At 41.7% G+C, this 16,742-nt stretch overlaps 1 protein-coding gene across 7 annotated transcripts in view; it reads left to right on the forward strand.

The window, feature by feature from the left end:
- Nucleotides 1-236: 236 nt before the first annotated feature.
- PPP1R13B (protein phosphatase 1 regulatory subunit 13B) overlaps nt 237-16,742 on the forward strand; it is a 56,259-nt gene continuing 39,753 nt past the window's right edge. For 4 of the 7 annotated variants that reach the window (XM_081829821.1, XM_081829823.1, XM_081829824.1 and 1 more), the window contains exons 1-4: nt 237-327; nt 1,389-1,536; nt 10,795-10,914; nt 15,915-15,991. In XM_081829821.1, coding sequence (XP_081685947.1) covers nt 1,389-1,536; nt 10,795-10,914; nt 15,915-15,991 — 345 coding nt within the window. In that variant the 5' untranslated portion in view covers nt 237-327. Of the gene's footprint in view, nt 328-1,388; nt 1,537-10,794; nt 10,915-15,914; nt 15,992-16,742 lie in introns of those variants that run through there. The other 3 variants (XM_081829825.1, XM_081829827.1, XM_081829826.1) reach the window with 2 other exon arrangements.

The following is a 16,742-nucleotide window of genomic DNA, read 5'->3' on the forward strand; positions in this document are numbered from 1 at the left end:
ATATTTGCCCAGACAATTTTTTAAACTTTTTTTTTTTTTTAAAGATTTTATGTATTTATTTGAGACAGAGAGAATGAGAGAGAGCACATGAGAGCGGGGAGGGCCAGAGGGAGAAGCAGACTCCCTGCCAAGCAGGGAGCCCAATGCTGGACTCCATCCAGGGACTCCAGGATCATGACCTGAGCCGAAGGCAGTCGCTCAACCAACTGAGCCACCCAGGCGCCCCTTAAACTTTATTTTTTTTAAATAGACTCTATCCCCAACGTGGGGCTTGAACTCATGACCCTGAGATCAAGAGTTACACGCTCCACTGACTGAGCCAGCCAGGTGCCTCTTCCTCACCTTTGTTATCAATTTTTAGGAGCCTTTTATTTATTTATTTTTAAAGATTTTATGTATTTGACAGCACACAAGTAGGCAGAGCAGCAGGCAGAGGGAGAGGGAGAAGCAGGCTCTCCGCTGAGCAGGGAGCCTGATGCAGGGCTCAACACTGGGGACATGGGGCTGAACCCCAGGACCCTGCGATCATGACCCTCAAAGACAGCCGCTTAACCCACTGAGCTACCCAGGTGCCCCCTTAGGGGCCTTTTATATGTTAAGGAGGTTAACCTTTTATTTGTAATATGCATTGCAAATATTTTTCCTTCAGTTTGTCTTTTTTGCTTGAATATATCAATCTTTTTTATAGAGCCTGGTTTTTGAGCTATAGCTAGAATGCGCTTCTGTACTCCAAGGTTATAAAAAGGAATTTACCTGGTTTTATTCTAGAACTTTTATAAACTTACGATTTATATTTAAGTATTTGATCCTAGTAGGAGGTTATGCTGGTAAATGATGTGCGATGTGAATCCAGTTTTTTTTCCCAGATGGGAATATTGTTCAAACATCATTCATTGCATAGTCTTTTTCCCTCCTCAATTCTGAGTTATGTCCTTCGTCATTTACCATTTTCTGTTTCTGGACTTCATAATTTGTTCCATTGATATATTTATGTACTACTGCCATATTGTTTTGAGGCTTTATAGTATCTGGTAATGCTAGTTTCCTTCTAATGTTATTTTCTTTTGGAATTTTCCTGACTTGTTTTACCTTTTAATTTTTCTACATGACTTTTGTTTAACTATATTTCTTATTTGTGTAAGTAGTCTGTACACCCAGTGTGGGGCTTGAACTTGCAACACCAAGATCAAGAGTCATGTGCTGTTCTAGTTGAGCCAACCAGGCACCCCTCTACATGAATTTTAGAATCAGCCTGTTTCCAAAAACTAATCCTGTAGGCATTTTGGTGTGGGTAGGGGAGTGGGAGGTGGAGGGGATTGCCTTAAATTTACAGATTAATCCCTTATGATGATGACTCTAAGTTGTAGCTTTAATCTTTTCTCTTACAGATGATATTAACCGTGTTCTTGAGCAACAACGAACAGATTCTAACAGAAGTTCCTATAACACCAGAAACAACATGTCGAGATGTTGTAGAATTTTGCAAGGAACCTGGAGAAGGCAGTTGCCATTTAGCTGAAGTGTGGAGGGGAAATGGTATGTATTAGGCTCTGTAGAGATGACTAAGTATATAAAATGTAATATTTATCAAATGCAAAATATTTCTTGTAGTTCTTAGTTATCTGTAGTAGTAATGAGGAATTGAGTAATTAAAATCACATTACATGGGGATAAGATTTTACAAATGCTTTCCGTAAAAGATACGTAATTGACCCTTATTACTAGTGCCATCTGAAATAAGTAGGGAAAATAGATGGAGCTCTTCTGTGAGATCTTTCTTGATCTCACTACAAACCAAGTGAGAGTTTTCTGTTCTCTGAGACTTTACAGTGTTTTGTTTGATATGTATTGAGTTGTTCATCAGCTTTTCTTTTCCCTCTGACACTTCAAGGCAGAAACATTATTTTTTTTCCCTGCGTACAAAACCTGTTAAACAGTACGCCCTTGATCATATTTATTAAATTGTGAAGAGCAAATGCAGTTGACCCTTGAATAACACAGGTTTGAACTGCTCAGGTCCACTTGTATGTGGATTTTTTTTCAGTAAATATATTGGAAAATTTTTGGAGATTTGCAACAATTTGAAAAAATAAACCACATAGCCTAGAAATACCAAAAAAAATGAAGAAAAAGTTAGCTATTAACTGTAAGAACACAGTATGTAATACATATAACATACAAAATATGTGTGAATTGGCTATTTATCAGTAAGGCTACTGTCCAACAGTGGGCTATAAGTATTTAAGTTCTGGGGGAGTTAAAAGTTATATGTGAATTTTTGCCTGCACACGGGGTCAGTGTCCCTAACCTCTGTGTTGTTCAAGGGCTAACTCTATTGGCTCTTACAGTGAAGCTGGGCAGAGAAGATCAGCGTAAGTAGTATGATTATTGAATACAGAAGATTCTGCAAAATAATTTGGACTCTAAAGAGAGGTTGAATGTAGATAGGCTATACTCAACAAGGGAAGCGATGTGAAGGAAGGACAAGAGAAGAACACAGAAACAGTGTGCTTCTAAGATAGCTAAGGGACTGGTATTTTAAGAGAAGGTAGGCAGCAGGGGCGCCTGGGTGGTTCAGTCGTTAAGCGTCTGCCTTCGGCTCGGGTCATGATTCCAGGTCCTGGGATCGAGCCCCACATCGGGCTCCCTGCTCAGCGGGAAGCCTGCTTCTCCCTCTCCCACTCCCCCTGCTTGTATTCTCTCTCTCACTGTGTCTCTCTCTGTCAAATAAATAAATAAAAACCTTAAAAAAAAAAAAAAAAAGAAAGTAGGCAGCAGGGAAGAGACTAGAAGAACTAGCTTGCACAAAGGCCTTCAGTACCAGCCAAGGATTTATGTGGTAGGAAAACAGAGGGAGTAGGTATGGGCAGGTCTGCGTTGGAAAGGAAGAGAATGATCAGCTGGAACATGCTGAATCTGAGGTGATAATGAGAGCATCCAAATTCAAGTGTTGAAAGGGGACTTAGGGATAATCACTGAAGGCTTACTTACACTTTTTTAAATAGCTTTATTGAGATAAAATTCACATACAATATGTTCACCCATTTAAAGTGTGCAATTCAGTCATTTCAGTGTACTCAGGGTTGTGCAGCCATCATCCCAATCAAAGAACATTTTCATCACCACAAACAAGAAACTTCATACCCCTTAGCAGTCATGCCCTATTCCTCTCCAACCCCCTCCATCCTGAGGAGCCACTAATCTCTTGTCTCTGTAGATTTTCCCGTTCTGGATAGTTCACATAAATGGAATCATACAGTATGGAGTCCCCTTTGGCTGGCTTTCATTGAGCATGATGTTTTGCAAGGTTCATCCATGTTGTTTTGGTATCAGTACTTCATTCCTTTTCGTTGCTGAATAATATTCTTTTTTTTTTTTTTTTTAAAGATTTTATTTATTTGAGAGAGAGAATGAGAGAGAGAGAACACATGAGAGGGGATAGGGTCAGAGGACAAAGCAGACTCCCTGCCGAGCAGGGAGCCCGATGTGGGACTCGATCCCGGGACTCCAGGATCATGACCTGAGCCGAAGGCAGTCGCTTAACCAACTGAGCCACCCAGGCGCCCACTGAATAATATTCTATTAGATGGATTTGTGTTTATCCATTGCAGTTGATGGGCATTTGGGTTGCTTCCACTTTCTAGCTATTAGGAGTAGTGCTGCTGTGAACATTCGTGTACAAGTGTTTGGGTGGATGTTTGTTTTCACTTCTCTTAGGTGTGTGTTTATGAGTAGGATTGCAGAGTGGTAAGGCAATTGTTTAACTTGTTGAAAAATTGCCAGCTTATTTTCCAAAGCAACCATTTTATCGTCTCAGCAAAAGTAAGTGAGGGTTCCAGTTTCTCCACATTCTTGCCAACACTTGATATTATGTACATGATTCTAGCCATCCTAGTGGGTGTGAGCAGTATCTCATTGTGGTTTTGATTTGCATTTCCGTAGTGACTAATGATGTTGAGATCTTTTCATGTGCTCATTGGCCATGTGCTCTTCTTTAGAGAAATGTCTATTTAGATCCTTTAGATCTTTTGCCCATTTTTCAATTGAGTTTGTATTTTTATTATTGAGTTATAAGAGTTTTTGTTTTTAATTGAGGTATAATTGACATATAACATATTGGTTTCACATACCTAATGGTATTTGTATATATTGTGAAATTATCACTTCAATAAGTCTAATTAACATCTATCACCATACAGTTACAAAAAAATTTTTTTCTTGCGACAAGAACTTTCAAGATGTATTCTTTTTTTTTTAAAGATTTTTTTTTTTTAAAGATTTTATTTATTTGACAGTGAGAGATACAGCGAGAGAGGGAACACAAGCAGGGGGAGCGGGAGAGGGAGAAGCAGGCTTCCTGCTGAGCAGGGAGCCCGATGCGGGGCTCGATCCCAGGACCCCGGGATCATGACCTGAGCCGAAGGCAGACGCTTAACGACTGAGCCACCCAGGCGCCCCTCAAGATGTATTCTTTTAGCAACTTTTTTTTTTTAAGATTTTTTAATTTATTTGACAGAGAGATAGCAAGAGCAGGGACACAAGCAGGGGGAGTGGGAGAGGGAGAAACAGGCTTCCCTCCGAGCAGGGAGCCCGATGCAGGGCTCGATCCCAGGACCCTGGGATCATGAGCCGAGCCAAAGGCAGACGCTTAACGACTGAGCCACCCAGGTGCCCCTTTTAACAATTTTCAAATATGCATTACAGTATTATTAACTAAAGTCACCATGCTGTACATTACATCACCAGTAAGAGTTCTTTATATATTCTAGATACAAGTCCCTTGTTGGGTATATGATTTTTAAATATTTTCTTCCAAAGTCTTGTGCTTTCAATGTTATCCTTAGAATTCAGAGCAAAGATTTCAGGGCACATTCAGAGGAATTTGACTTTGATAAATGTTGGACTATTACTAAACCAGAAGTAAGAGGGTAGGTCCTCAGTTATCAGTCTGATAACAGTGACAGGAAGCAGGGGTTGGGGTGCGGGGACAGTTAAGTAATGACAGTTTGTTGGGGGACTGCTGTTAGAGCCTGATCATTATGTTATTGTTGCTTCTTCCCCAGTCTCTTAGCACTCTTGTTCTTTGTTACTTGTTATCACTTCTAAGTCTTGACCTCCCTCTCCCTCTCTTTTGCCTTATCTGAGAGGGAATAAACTTTTACTGTTAAGTATCATTGCCCCAGATAGTCACCTGGCCATTGAGAATGCTAATCTCCCTTACAGGAGTCTTTCGGTTGGTGCTCTCCTTGTTCCCAGGCCCACCTGAAATCATACCCCGTTGTTTTACCTCATCAGGAATGAGGACTAACACCTCACAGCAGAGGGTCACAGCATACTATAGTTGCTTTGGCTTTTGTATATGCTGTTCTCATTGTCTAGAACAGTCCCCCTGCTTGGCTAACTTCTGTTCATTCTTTGCCTCTCATCCCTTCTCTGAGCCTCAGAGGGTGTTACATGACGCTCCCTTGTGCTGCAGTGCTGTCATAGTATTTATCAGAATGTAATACAGCAGTTTTCATATCTCTCATTGGACTACAATTCCTGAAGGCAAGGCAGGAACATGTCTGTTCACTATCATATTCCCTTAGTAAACACTTAAATCATTGAGTAAAATAGACAGCAAAGCTGGGTCTTGAAGAGATACTTTCTGGTGAGTACGATTCAGAGGAAGGGGGAAAGCACTTAGAACAGCCATTCTCTATCTTTTTACCCTAGAGGAAGCCTTACAGAAATTTTCAGGTTTCAGAGAATGCTTGCCTAAAAATTACTGCATCTACAACTCGTGGTATATTAGTGTGATCAGTATGTCATAAATATAATACTCCACTATAATTGTCAGTGCTTTGGAGAAGAGACTCGTTCTCTGCGGCTCTGTGTATTAGTTTGCTAGCGCCTGCCATAACACAGTACTACGGCCTCGGTGGCTTAAACACCAGACATTCGGGCGCCTGGGTGGCTCAGTTGGTTAAGCGACTGCCTTCGGCTCAGGTCATGATCCTGGAGTCCCTGGATCGAGTCCCGCGTCGGGCTCCCTGCTCGGCAGGGAGCCTGCTTCTCCCTCTGACCCTCCACTCTCTCATGTGCTCTCTGTCTCTCTCATTCTCTCTGTCTCAAATAAATAAATAAAATCTTTAAAAAAAAAAAAAAAAACACCAGACATTCATTCTCACGTCTGAGGTCAAAATGTTGACAGGCTTAGTTTTTCCTGAGGCCTCTCTCCTTGGCTTACAGATGCCACCTTCTCTGTGTGTCTTCCCTCTGGGCATGTCTGTGTCCTCATCTCTTCTAGTCTCTTCTTCATATGAGGACACATTGGATTCGAGCCCACCCTGGTGACCTCATTTTTACTTATTACCTCCTTAAAGATCCAGTTTCAAAAAGGTTGCATTCTGAGGTTCTGGGGGTTAGGAGTTCAACATATGAATTAGTGGGGGGATGCAGCTCAGCCCATCACAGCCTGTCACTCTGGCCAGTTTGTCTTACTTGTGCTTCCCTCCCCACACAGGACCAGCTCTCTTGTGAACCAGGTGTGGAGGTAGAATCTTCAGCTTTTCCTTTTGTCAAGTTTCCTACTTGCTTTTATTTTTGCCTTATCCAGGAATACCTGAAAGTCTTATCAAAGATTCCCATTACTAGAGATGCTGTTAGCTTCTCTGCTCACACGAGCATGATGTTTTAGGTAGCTTTTATTATTTAAAACAAGGGCAGTGAAGCTTTAGCTTACTTTTCTTGAAATTAGTCTTTTCTTTGAAATTTTTAATTCATAAAGGAAAGCAATAAATTTATTAAATAACTGACTTAGGACAAAATTGGATTTAATCGTTATGAAGTTATGCTCAGGGGCTCCTGGGTGGCTCAGTCAGTTGAGTGTCAGACTCTTGGTTTCGGCTCAGGTCATGATCTCAGGGTCCTGGGATCGAGCCCTACTTCAGGCTCTGTGCTCAGCAAGGAGTCTGCTGGAAATTCTCTCTCTGCCTCTCCCTCTGTTCCTCCCCCTTCTCACGCTCTCTCTCTCTAGAAGAAATAAATACAATCTTAAAAAATCTTTTTTATAGGCCTGTATACATAAAAAGTGTTACTTCTAAAACTAATTTACTTCTTTAAAGTTCACTTTGTGCTTGGGTTTTTTGTGCAAATAATTGTGTGCTGAACTTGAGCTAAGCAAACACATACTTCATTTTCAACGGAGATGAGACCATTTCTGTCTTTGCCCTGACGTTTGAGGAGAAAGACAGAGCTTGCCCGCACGTGCAGGAAGGTGCAACTTTAGCAGCACAGTGTTCCTTACATTTCTGGGAATGGCAGGACCCTTTTCTTTATAGAAATCTAGAACTTCTCTGGGGCAGAGCAATGCATCACACCGTGAATGTATGATTAGACTATAGCCTGTAAAATTCTTTCTTTGCCTCAAAGTCCACTTTTCAAAGGGTGGATTTAGAGAAAGCCCACTTCTCAGAGCACATTTAAAGAAAGGTTTCCCATGCAGCTGTATGCTCGTGTTAAAGGTGGACACCGCTGCTCACTGTTGTCCCGCCACTCTCCCAAGTCACTGCCTGTGAGCCCCCAGTCTTGCTGATATCCTTCCTCACTTCCAAGCACAAGCAGCAGTGGGAACATTTCAGGATTTCCTTTTTTCCCCTTTAACTTGAGATAAAATTCACATATCATAAAAATCACTGTTTGTAAGTGTACAGTTTGGTGGTATTTAGGACATTCACGGTGTTGTGTAGCCATCACCAAACTCTGTTCCTCTCCATTCCTTCCTCCTCTAGCCACTGGCAACCACTGTATGACTATCTGGCCCTATGTATTTGACTATTGTAGGTACCTCCTGTAAATGGAATCATATAGTATGTGGCTTTTTGGTCTGGCTTCTTTTACTTAGCATGATATTTTCAAGGTTCATCCATGTTGTAGTATGTCTCAGTACTTAATTCCTTTTTTTGGCTTAATAATATCTGTAGTGTGATAGACCACATTTTATTTATCCATCAGCAGGTGATGGACCTTTGGGTTGTTTCTGCTTTTTGGTTGTGATAATGCTGCTGTGAACATTACATGCAAATGCTTACTTATGTGGGCATGTTTTCACTTCTCTTGAGTGTAGGCCTAGGTTTAGAATTTCTCTTATCTCACACCTTGTCTTCAAAAATTGCAACTTTGGGCTTCCAGGAATGTTTGTAAAACACAAACACTAATAAAATATAAAACAGAAAGGCATAATTAATAATTAAGCAAGAAATTACAAAAAAAATATGAAAATTTCACAATACAATTTACTTTTCACCTACACAAACCACATTTGTTAATGTTGGTAACAGCAAAGAGTGGAGGTAGGGGGTAGTTCCTGAGGTATTAAACTCTTGAGAATGAGAAATTCCCTCCAGTTTCCCATTACAGAGCTAGAGGTTATATTAGGTCCTGTGAATCAGTCGTCAGCATGTGAAGTGTTGGGGGAGATGTATCTGGAGAAAGAGGCTGATGCCATCAGCCTGCAGTCCTCCCCTCCATGCATTACAGCACTCACCATTTGCCAACTGCCTGTTTGAGAATCGGGTAGTAGTTGGGGTGGGGGGTACCTGGCAGACACCACCTCAGCTCAGTGGTCAAGCCCAGCTTCACGGTGATCTGTCATGGTGATGGCACACACACCCTGGTGTGATGAGAGGAGAAGGTATCCCACCTCTGTGGAGTTCTCCCCAAAACCCATCACCTCAGTCTAACCACGGGAAAAACATTAGACAAGTCAAAATTACGGGCGTTCTACAAAATACCCGACCAGAACGCCTCAGAACTGTCAAGGGCATTAAAAAAGGGGGAGGCGGGGAGGACTGAACTGTTACAGAGCAGCGAGACCCAGGGTTTAAGACAAGTAAATGCAACGTTTTCTGGTTCAGTTCCTGGAACAGAAAGAGGACATTAGGGGAGAAACTGGTGGAGTGCTTTTAGATAAAGCCTGGAATTTAACACTAATGCACCAGCATCGATTTCTTAGTTTTGACAAAGATTCCGTAGTTAAGATGTTAGCATTAAGGGAAACTGCATGAACTCTGTACTGTCTTGGCTACTTTTCTAGAGGTCTGCAATCATTCTAAAATGAAAGTTATTTTTACATATTATGTAAATAAAAAAATTTGTAAGGTACAAAGGAATAGATTAAGATTTATCAGACCTCTATGGTGACTTTTAAAGAAAGAAAATCATTGGGGGCGTCTGGGTGGCTTGGTTGGTTAAGCGGCTGCCTTCGGCTTGGGTCATGATCCCAGGGTCCTGGAATCAAGCCCTGCGTTGGGCTCCTTCCTCAGCGGGGAGCCTGCTTCTCCCTCTCACTCTGCCTGCTGCTCTGCCTACTTGTCTTCTCTCTCTATCTTTGTCAAATAAATAAATAAAATCTTTAAAAAGAAAAAAAATCAATGAAGAACACAAGGTGCCTGAACAAAATAGAGAGAGAGAGCCATGTTCATGGACTAGAAGACTCAGTTTACAAAGATTTTGGATCTCCCCAAATTTTATTTATAAATAAATTAATATGATTACAGCCAAAAGCCTACGTTTAAAAAAAGAACTTGACAAGCAGCTCCTTTAAAAGATACATGGGAGCAAAGGGCCGAGCAGTGCCAAGACAGTTTTAAAGATAAGTCACGTGAGGGGACCTCACCTAGCAGACAGCAGTGATAAAGTGGTAGCCTTGAAGACTGGCATCGCACCAAGGGAGAGCAATAGCTCACAGAACAGAAGAGACTGGAGTCACTAGGGCCTGAGCCAGGTCAGAGGAGACCATCATTGGTCTCCAGTAAGTAAGTGATGCTGGGACAATTGACAATTCAAGTAGGAAAAACACAATCAGATCAGTTCCATAAAGATAATGAAAAGCAATACTTTATAATTTGTAGGAAAAAAATATAGGTATCCCTTTGACCTTGGAGTAGAGAGGATTTATTGTACAAAAAAATTCAAAATCGGAAAAGATTGATAACTGCTTACATTTAAAATTTTTAAACTTCTGTATAACAAAAGGCACCAACAAAATTAAAAGACAAACTTATTTTCAATATAACCAACCCAGGGTTAGTATCCAAAATATAAATAGTTCTTCAAATACCTAAGAAAAAGGCAAACAACCCAGGTTTTTGGTTTGTTTTGATTTCTGTACACATGATGTGGTTCTAAGCAGACTAGAGTGAAACCTATGAAATGGTACCTTGTAAGTTTAACAGCTGTTAGTGCTCTTCTCAAGTGACTGGTGTCGATACTCTGAGTAAGGGGGTTTTTAGCTTTGTTTTAGTATTTGAAATGCATTAGTATATTTAATTCTGTGGACTTTCATTTTTATTATCAGCTGGAGAGTTCTTGGTCTCTGCAGGTGCTGGCCAACAGCCATAGCACCAGTTCCTGAGTTGCCAAGAGGTGCCCTGTCCATCCTGTGTGTGTCTCACTGCCACAAGCAACATTGTCATGAATGAATGGCGAAGTGGGACCAGTGTGTTAGTGTTTCTTTGAAGAGTGGAAGGCACAGTGCCTCCTGATAAATATCCTAGAGGGCATTTTTCAGTGTTCCCAATTAATGTTGCAAAATCGCTTTTACATACACTTCTTGTGCTTACGTGTTACCTAAGTTATTTCCCGGGAACTCATACTCCTGCTTTCACCTCATTAAAGTTAAAATTTAGTGCTTATAATATCCTTGAGTTCTAATATATGTGTGTGTCTGTACACACACTTATTTAAATCTATGTTTTTTACTTTTGGTTGGAGTCATTTTGTTTCTGGAATAAGATGTGGTTTTTTTTCTAGAGCGTCCTATACCCTTTGATCACATGATGTATGAACATCTTCAGAAGTGGGGGCCACGCAGGGAAGAAGTGAAATTTTTCCTTCGACATGAAGATTCCCCAACCGAGAGCAGTGAGCAAGGTAGATAAGTGCTTTCCCCATTTGTTAATTCCTGCCATAAAAGTTAATGTAAGTGAAATAGGAATAAATGTTAAAATGAATTACATCTTTGTTTTCTCTTCACTCACAAGTGGTGAGAGGGAGAGTTGGTGTCTCGCGTTTCTGTGACCTCTGTTACGGCAGTCCACAACTTCTCCACGCTGTGTGGGCACTCCGGCCTTGCTTCATTCCCTGGGTCCCAGGCCAGTCAGGTGATAGACACGTGAGGAGGCCTGCTGTTTAAAGACATTGTTTTTGATAAATACTGGATGGATCAACTATCGAGATTTTAAGAATAAATAAAACCATCAAAGGATTAGAAAAATTCTGAGAAGTGTTTTTTAAAAAAAATTTTTAGAGTGAACAAGACCTTTCTAAGTATAACACTAAGCTATAAAAGACTGGTAAACCAAATCATTGAGAAAAGAAGAACACCCCCCCCCCCAAAGAAAAACTGTGTGGCAATAACCACCCTAAGCAAAGTCAAAAGACAAATTATAAACTGGGAAACAGCATTTATAGCTCATATTGCAAGGGCTAACTACCTTTATATATAAGAGTTTCTAAAAATTGGTAAGGAAAATCAGTTTGTTTTTTTTTTTAAAGGCTAGATGTACACACAGGTCACAGAAAAGCAGATATACTTGGCCTTAGGTTATGTGAAAGGATGTTCAGCCTTACTCCTAAATAAAAGAAATGCAGGGAAAACAATGGATGTTTCACCTGTTAACGCTGGCAAAGACGAGAACATTTACTAATGCGGTATTGGCAAGGAGGTTGAGAAACAGGCCCTCTTCCGTGATGCTGTGGGAGTGCCAGTTGGCAGCTCCTTCTGAGAGGCGGTTTAGCAATATCTACTAAATCTACAGAAGCACCAGACCTTTCACCTCGCAGTCTCACTTCTGAGAATTTCCCCTAAGGCTGTGCCTGCACACACACAAGAGCGCGTACGTAACATCGCTCATAAGGCATTGTTGCTCGTGGAGCGTTGGCTGGTAGGAGCAGCCTGTGTCCGCCGTGGGCATCGTGGGCATAGGTTAAAGAGATGGCGTTACCTCTGTACAGCAGGCCGCTCCACAGCCGGAAGTAAGGAAGCACAGCGCCAAACCACATGCCCAGTGTGCCGCCTTCTGCGTGACAGACAAAGCCTAATTCTGTGCATCTGTACCGGCTTGTCCATGTGAAAAGTGTCTTTGGAAGCGTTGTAAGAAACTGGTCACATCGCTAGCCTCGGGGGAAGGCTGCAGGACGGGGGAGGGAGGGCAAATTGTTAATTATATACCTGTTTGTTCCTTTTGAATTTTGAACCATGGGAGTATGCTACCTATTTTTGAATCAGAATTTAAACAAAATAAGAATCATTTTTTAGAAGTCTGTATATATACTATGCAGTTAAGAGACCCTTAACTTGTTATTTAACAGTGATTGTGGATTACTTCGGGTATTTAAAAAAATAAATAAGGGACATTCTTTTGTAAAAAGGTTCCTTTATTGCAAATTATCCCCTTTTATTTATATTTTATCAGAAAGGACATTCTGCCCCTAGGATGAGCTGCTGGCTACTTAAAATCATCTTTCCCTAGCTGTAAATATTGTTCCAGTGCTGTTTTTTTTTTACAGTGTATCATTACTTCTGGGTCTTAATCCATCTGCTGCTGGTCATCTGGAGTCAGGAGGCCAGGGCTCCAGGTCTAGCTCTTCATCCACCATTACTTTAGACAAGGGCCCAACCTCTCAGGACCAAAGCCTCCTGAGAAGGAGGGCTAGACGAGCTGACAGCTGAGTGCTATTCTAGTGCCAAGAATTTATTTTAGCTCTCTGCCTGAGCTCTCCAAATACTTATACCCCTCCTGTACCTGGATATACTTTTTTTTTTTTTAAAGATTTATTTATTTGACAGAGCACAAGCAGGGGGAGCGGCAGGCGAAGGGAGAAGCAGGCCCCCGCTGAGCAAGGAGCCCGATGTGGGGCTCGATCCCAGGACCCTGGGATCATGACCTGAGCCAAAGGCTTAATTGACTGAGCCACTCAGGCGCCCCAGTACCTAGCTATACTTAAATTAAAAGTTCTATATTTTACTTTTACTGATGTAATATTTGTACATAACTGTTAACGTCCTGGTGGTGGGCTGGAGGGAAGGTCTTATTTTATTCTCACTTTATAAAGTTTAGAAGTGTTAGGGATACTTAAGAGAACTGTTCAGAGTCGTAAGAAAGGTGACAGTGCTGACCTTCCAGTTACCCTGCATCATCACCCTACGGTGCTGCTCAGCCTGGTGGTGCTGACACAGCAGGTACAGCAGATAAGTGGGAGGAGGGGATGTTGAGCTTTGTGGTGGGAAGAGGACCACTGTCATCACAGAGCAGAGTATTTAGAAATGGCAGACTGGGGACCTTGAGGGATGAGCAGGATGTGGAGGGGAGCATGCAGGGTACCAGGTTGAAGTAAGCTCCCAGGAAGATGTGGTGACGGGGATTCCCAGACTGGCAGGGACCATCAGTCAGGACTGGAAGAACCAAATTCGTCACAGCTTGCATCGCTTTATAGAACCTTCCAGCAAAGTCCCTGCCTCCCTACTTGACCCTCCTCAGCTTGGCTTAGATCGCATTTGTAATAGGACCCTACCCATCTCTTCAACCTCCCTGTCCCTTCTTTATCCCTTTCAGCCACATCCCTTCTTGCATCTTCATATTCTGTGGGCCCTGACTCACAAGTAACCCCCCATAATGCTCTGCCCTCTGCCGTGTTTCCTCTGCTTCTGCTTATGCACTGCACCTGTCTCTCAGAGCCCAAGCAGTAAGATGGTGGGTGCTTTGGGGACGCCTGGGTGGCTCAGTCAGTTGGGCATCTGGCTCTTGTTTTCTGCTCAGATCGTGATCTCATGGGCCATGGGATCAAGCCCTGCGTCAGGCTCTGCTCTCAGCGGAGAGTCTGCTTAAAAGATTCTCTCCCTCTGCCTCTCCCCACCACTCCCCACCACCATCTCAAATAAATAAATAAATATATATTTTTTAAAAAGGGTGCTTTGTTCCCTGTTTTGTTTGCTGAACTTCTCCTCCGGTTTATATTCTAAGCAGCCAGAGTTGAGGATCCAAGAATATGTTTCCTCTGTGCTTCCCACAGAGCTGAGTAGAAGCCACTTGTCACCAACTGATATTATTTAAAAGGGATTACATTTGAGTGTTTATTGTGTAGAACTACAAGATACATAGCAAGAAGTGAAAGAACTCCCTCACCAAAATGGTGAGAATTCTGTCTCTGGAAGCTAGAGGAGAGCATCGAGGATGTTTGCTTCAGTCACCTTTTACACTTGGGACAGCAAGCTTAGAGTGTAAAGTAGCTCGATGAGGGCCACGTGCAGAGCATAAACTAGAACCCAGGAGCTGGTGCCCTGGAGATGGGAGCGAGGCTGCTCACTTAGTATGGGTCTCGGGCAAGTGACTTCCCATTCCTCTGCCCGTCTCCTCATCTGCACAGTGCAAAGCGCTGTGATTGCGGTTGGTGAGGCATTCTGGTTAAGTGCTCAGTGGGGCTCATACACAGAGAGCACTCACCAAATGTCACCTCTTACTGTTTTTTATTTTCTGACTCCAAAACGTAGGGTCATCTTTACCATCAGAGATTAAGTGGCATTTGGTATAATTCTAATGTTGTATGTTTTATAGTATTCTAACTTCTTGGTAGCTTGTTGTTTGGAAGAGGCAGACATTCTAGAATATTAAATTTACCTTATTCCTTAAAAATACCAAGAATAACTAAGAATTAAATTTACCTTGTAAACTGACAGATGCCATAGTCTAAGGGAAGCATGTGGCGCTGTGTGTGTGTGTGTGTGTGTGTGTGTGTGATTCCTGCTACTAGGAAACTGCTCTAGACTCCATGAGGCGGCTGTTGTGTGCTGTAGGACTGTGTTCGGCTGCACGCCACACCACCCACATCTGTTTCACTTCTTTTTGAATTTTCACTCCCTTTTTTTGGACATTCTATTCTTGTCCGTCATCTTCCCCATTAGATGTACTATGTATTTGTTTATGTACTGTATATCTTTGCTGTATACGTAAAAAGAGTAAGATATTTTTTATTCCCTAAGGACCAGTCTTTGCCCCCCTGGGGACAATATCACTGTTTTTGAGAATGCATGCTTTAAGGTGAAGCAAGCCATACTTCCATTATAGCATTTTTCTTCAAATGTTTCAAAATAATAGGAAAGAGAAGAAAAAATGTTTTCCTGTGTGTGTGTGTGTGTGTTTTTTTTTTTAACATGAAGTTCATGTGCTTTTGAAGTCATGGATTTTAGGTACTAAAGCAGGCTCTAGGGTTCGATAATTCTCAAATGACATTAAGTAACAGCTGTAGAGATGAGTGGGCTAGGGGCAGGCACTGGACACATCAAGGACTTTGGTCTCTATGACTTCAGAGTCACCAGGTGCACAAGTATGCAGCACATTTCATTTTGTTTACAAAATATGACAGGACATATAATTTCTACAGTTTAAGTTTGAAGCCTTTTTTGGGAAATACTCCAATTTTTATGGAACAAAGGAGAATTCTTAAGACAGCCTGATTTGTGTTGATGCCCCATGTCAGTTGCAACCCTGCCAATGAAGACCAGCTCTGTGCACCAGTGTTTTTATTGCTGGATTTTAAGGTTTTTTTAGTCCCTGCTATAATATAAAAGTCTTTTTAAAATATTTAATAAAAATTAGTTGTGGTAAAACACATGTGACATAAAACTTGCCATCTTGACCATTTTAAGTGTTAGAAATCTTTCAATATAAGTCAATTTCAAGATTCTGAAATAGAAAAAATTTCATTTAAACAACTTTATAAAAATTAATTATAAAACATTTTTTCAACTGTATCAAGTGTTGTTCAGCCTGGTGTATTGTACTTGTGTTAGCATAAATAAGTAAGTGGAGAGATGGGAGAGTGTCCTCTTACTAGTATGTCTTTTAGTAAGTCTGGCCCTCTTATTTCACTAGGTGGCCGTCAGACCCAAGAGCAGAGAACTCAGAGGAATGTGATAAATGTACCTGCAGAGAAACGCACAGAAAATGGCGTAAGTAATAGTGAATCAAGTTGAAATTTTGGAATTGCTCTTTATAGGTACTAATGAGTTTGGGTTATAGTTTATTTTTAAAGATTTATCTTGAGGGTAGAAATTGGCATTTCTGTTGAATATTTCACAAGTTTTCGTGAAGTTCCGCAGGGCCACTGAGTGGTTTTCGCAGTCTTCAGTCTGGCCCGCACACAGGCTGGTCTCGGGCACAGCCCCGCCCTCCAGGCCCTCCACAGGCTGTGGCCACAGCACGTCCTGGTGCCTCAACTGCTCCCCTCAGTGCATGTGACAGTGGCCTGTCCCCCAGAAGCAGGTGGTCTCAGTCTCTAGACTAAGATGAGCGGGCAGGCTCACCTTGTATCTTCTGTGTCCTTCTGTCAGGTTATGAAAGACAAAATGGTTGGTGGGTTGAAGTCTTCATAGTTGCCTCCAGAAGAGAGAACTTGCTTGATCAGGTGGTGTAGCCTTGGAGAGCAGGCCTGATGTGGAGGGGAGGGGAAGGGAGGAAGTGGGAGGAAGTGTGTCTCAGCAGAGGAGCTCTTTTTAAGAAATGGTGTGTGTGTGTGTAAAAAGAATGAGCAGAAATGAAGGAATGAATGAGGATGAGCGAATGAGAGATTTTCAACATGGTCTTTTCTGGAAATTTTAGTAATAACTTTTCCAGATCATTTTTAGGCTAGAGAATTAGTTTCTTTTTCTGACTCTGCCACTAACCAGGTGTGTGACATTGGGCAGGTTACTTCCTAGCACA

This window comes from Leptonychotes weddellii, chromosome 9 (assembly GCF_054177405.1).
Source record: "Leptonychotes weddellii isolate Sample4059 chromosome 9, ASM5417740v2, whole genome shotgun sequence".
Taxonomy (NCBI): domain Eukaryota; kingdom Metazoa; phylum Chordata; class Mammalia; order Carnivora; family Phocidae; genus Leptonychotes; species Leptonychotes weddellii.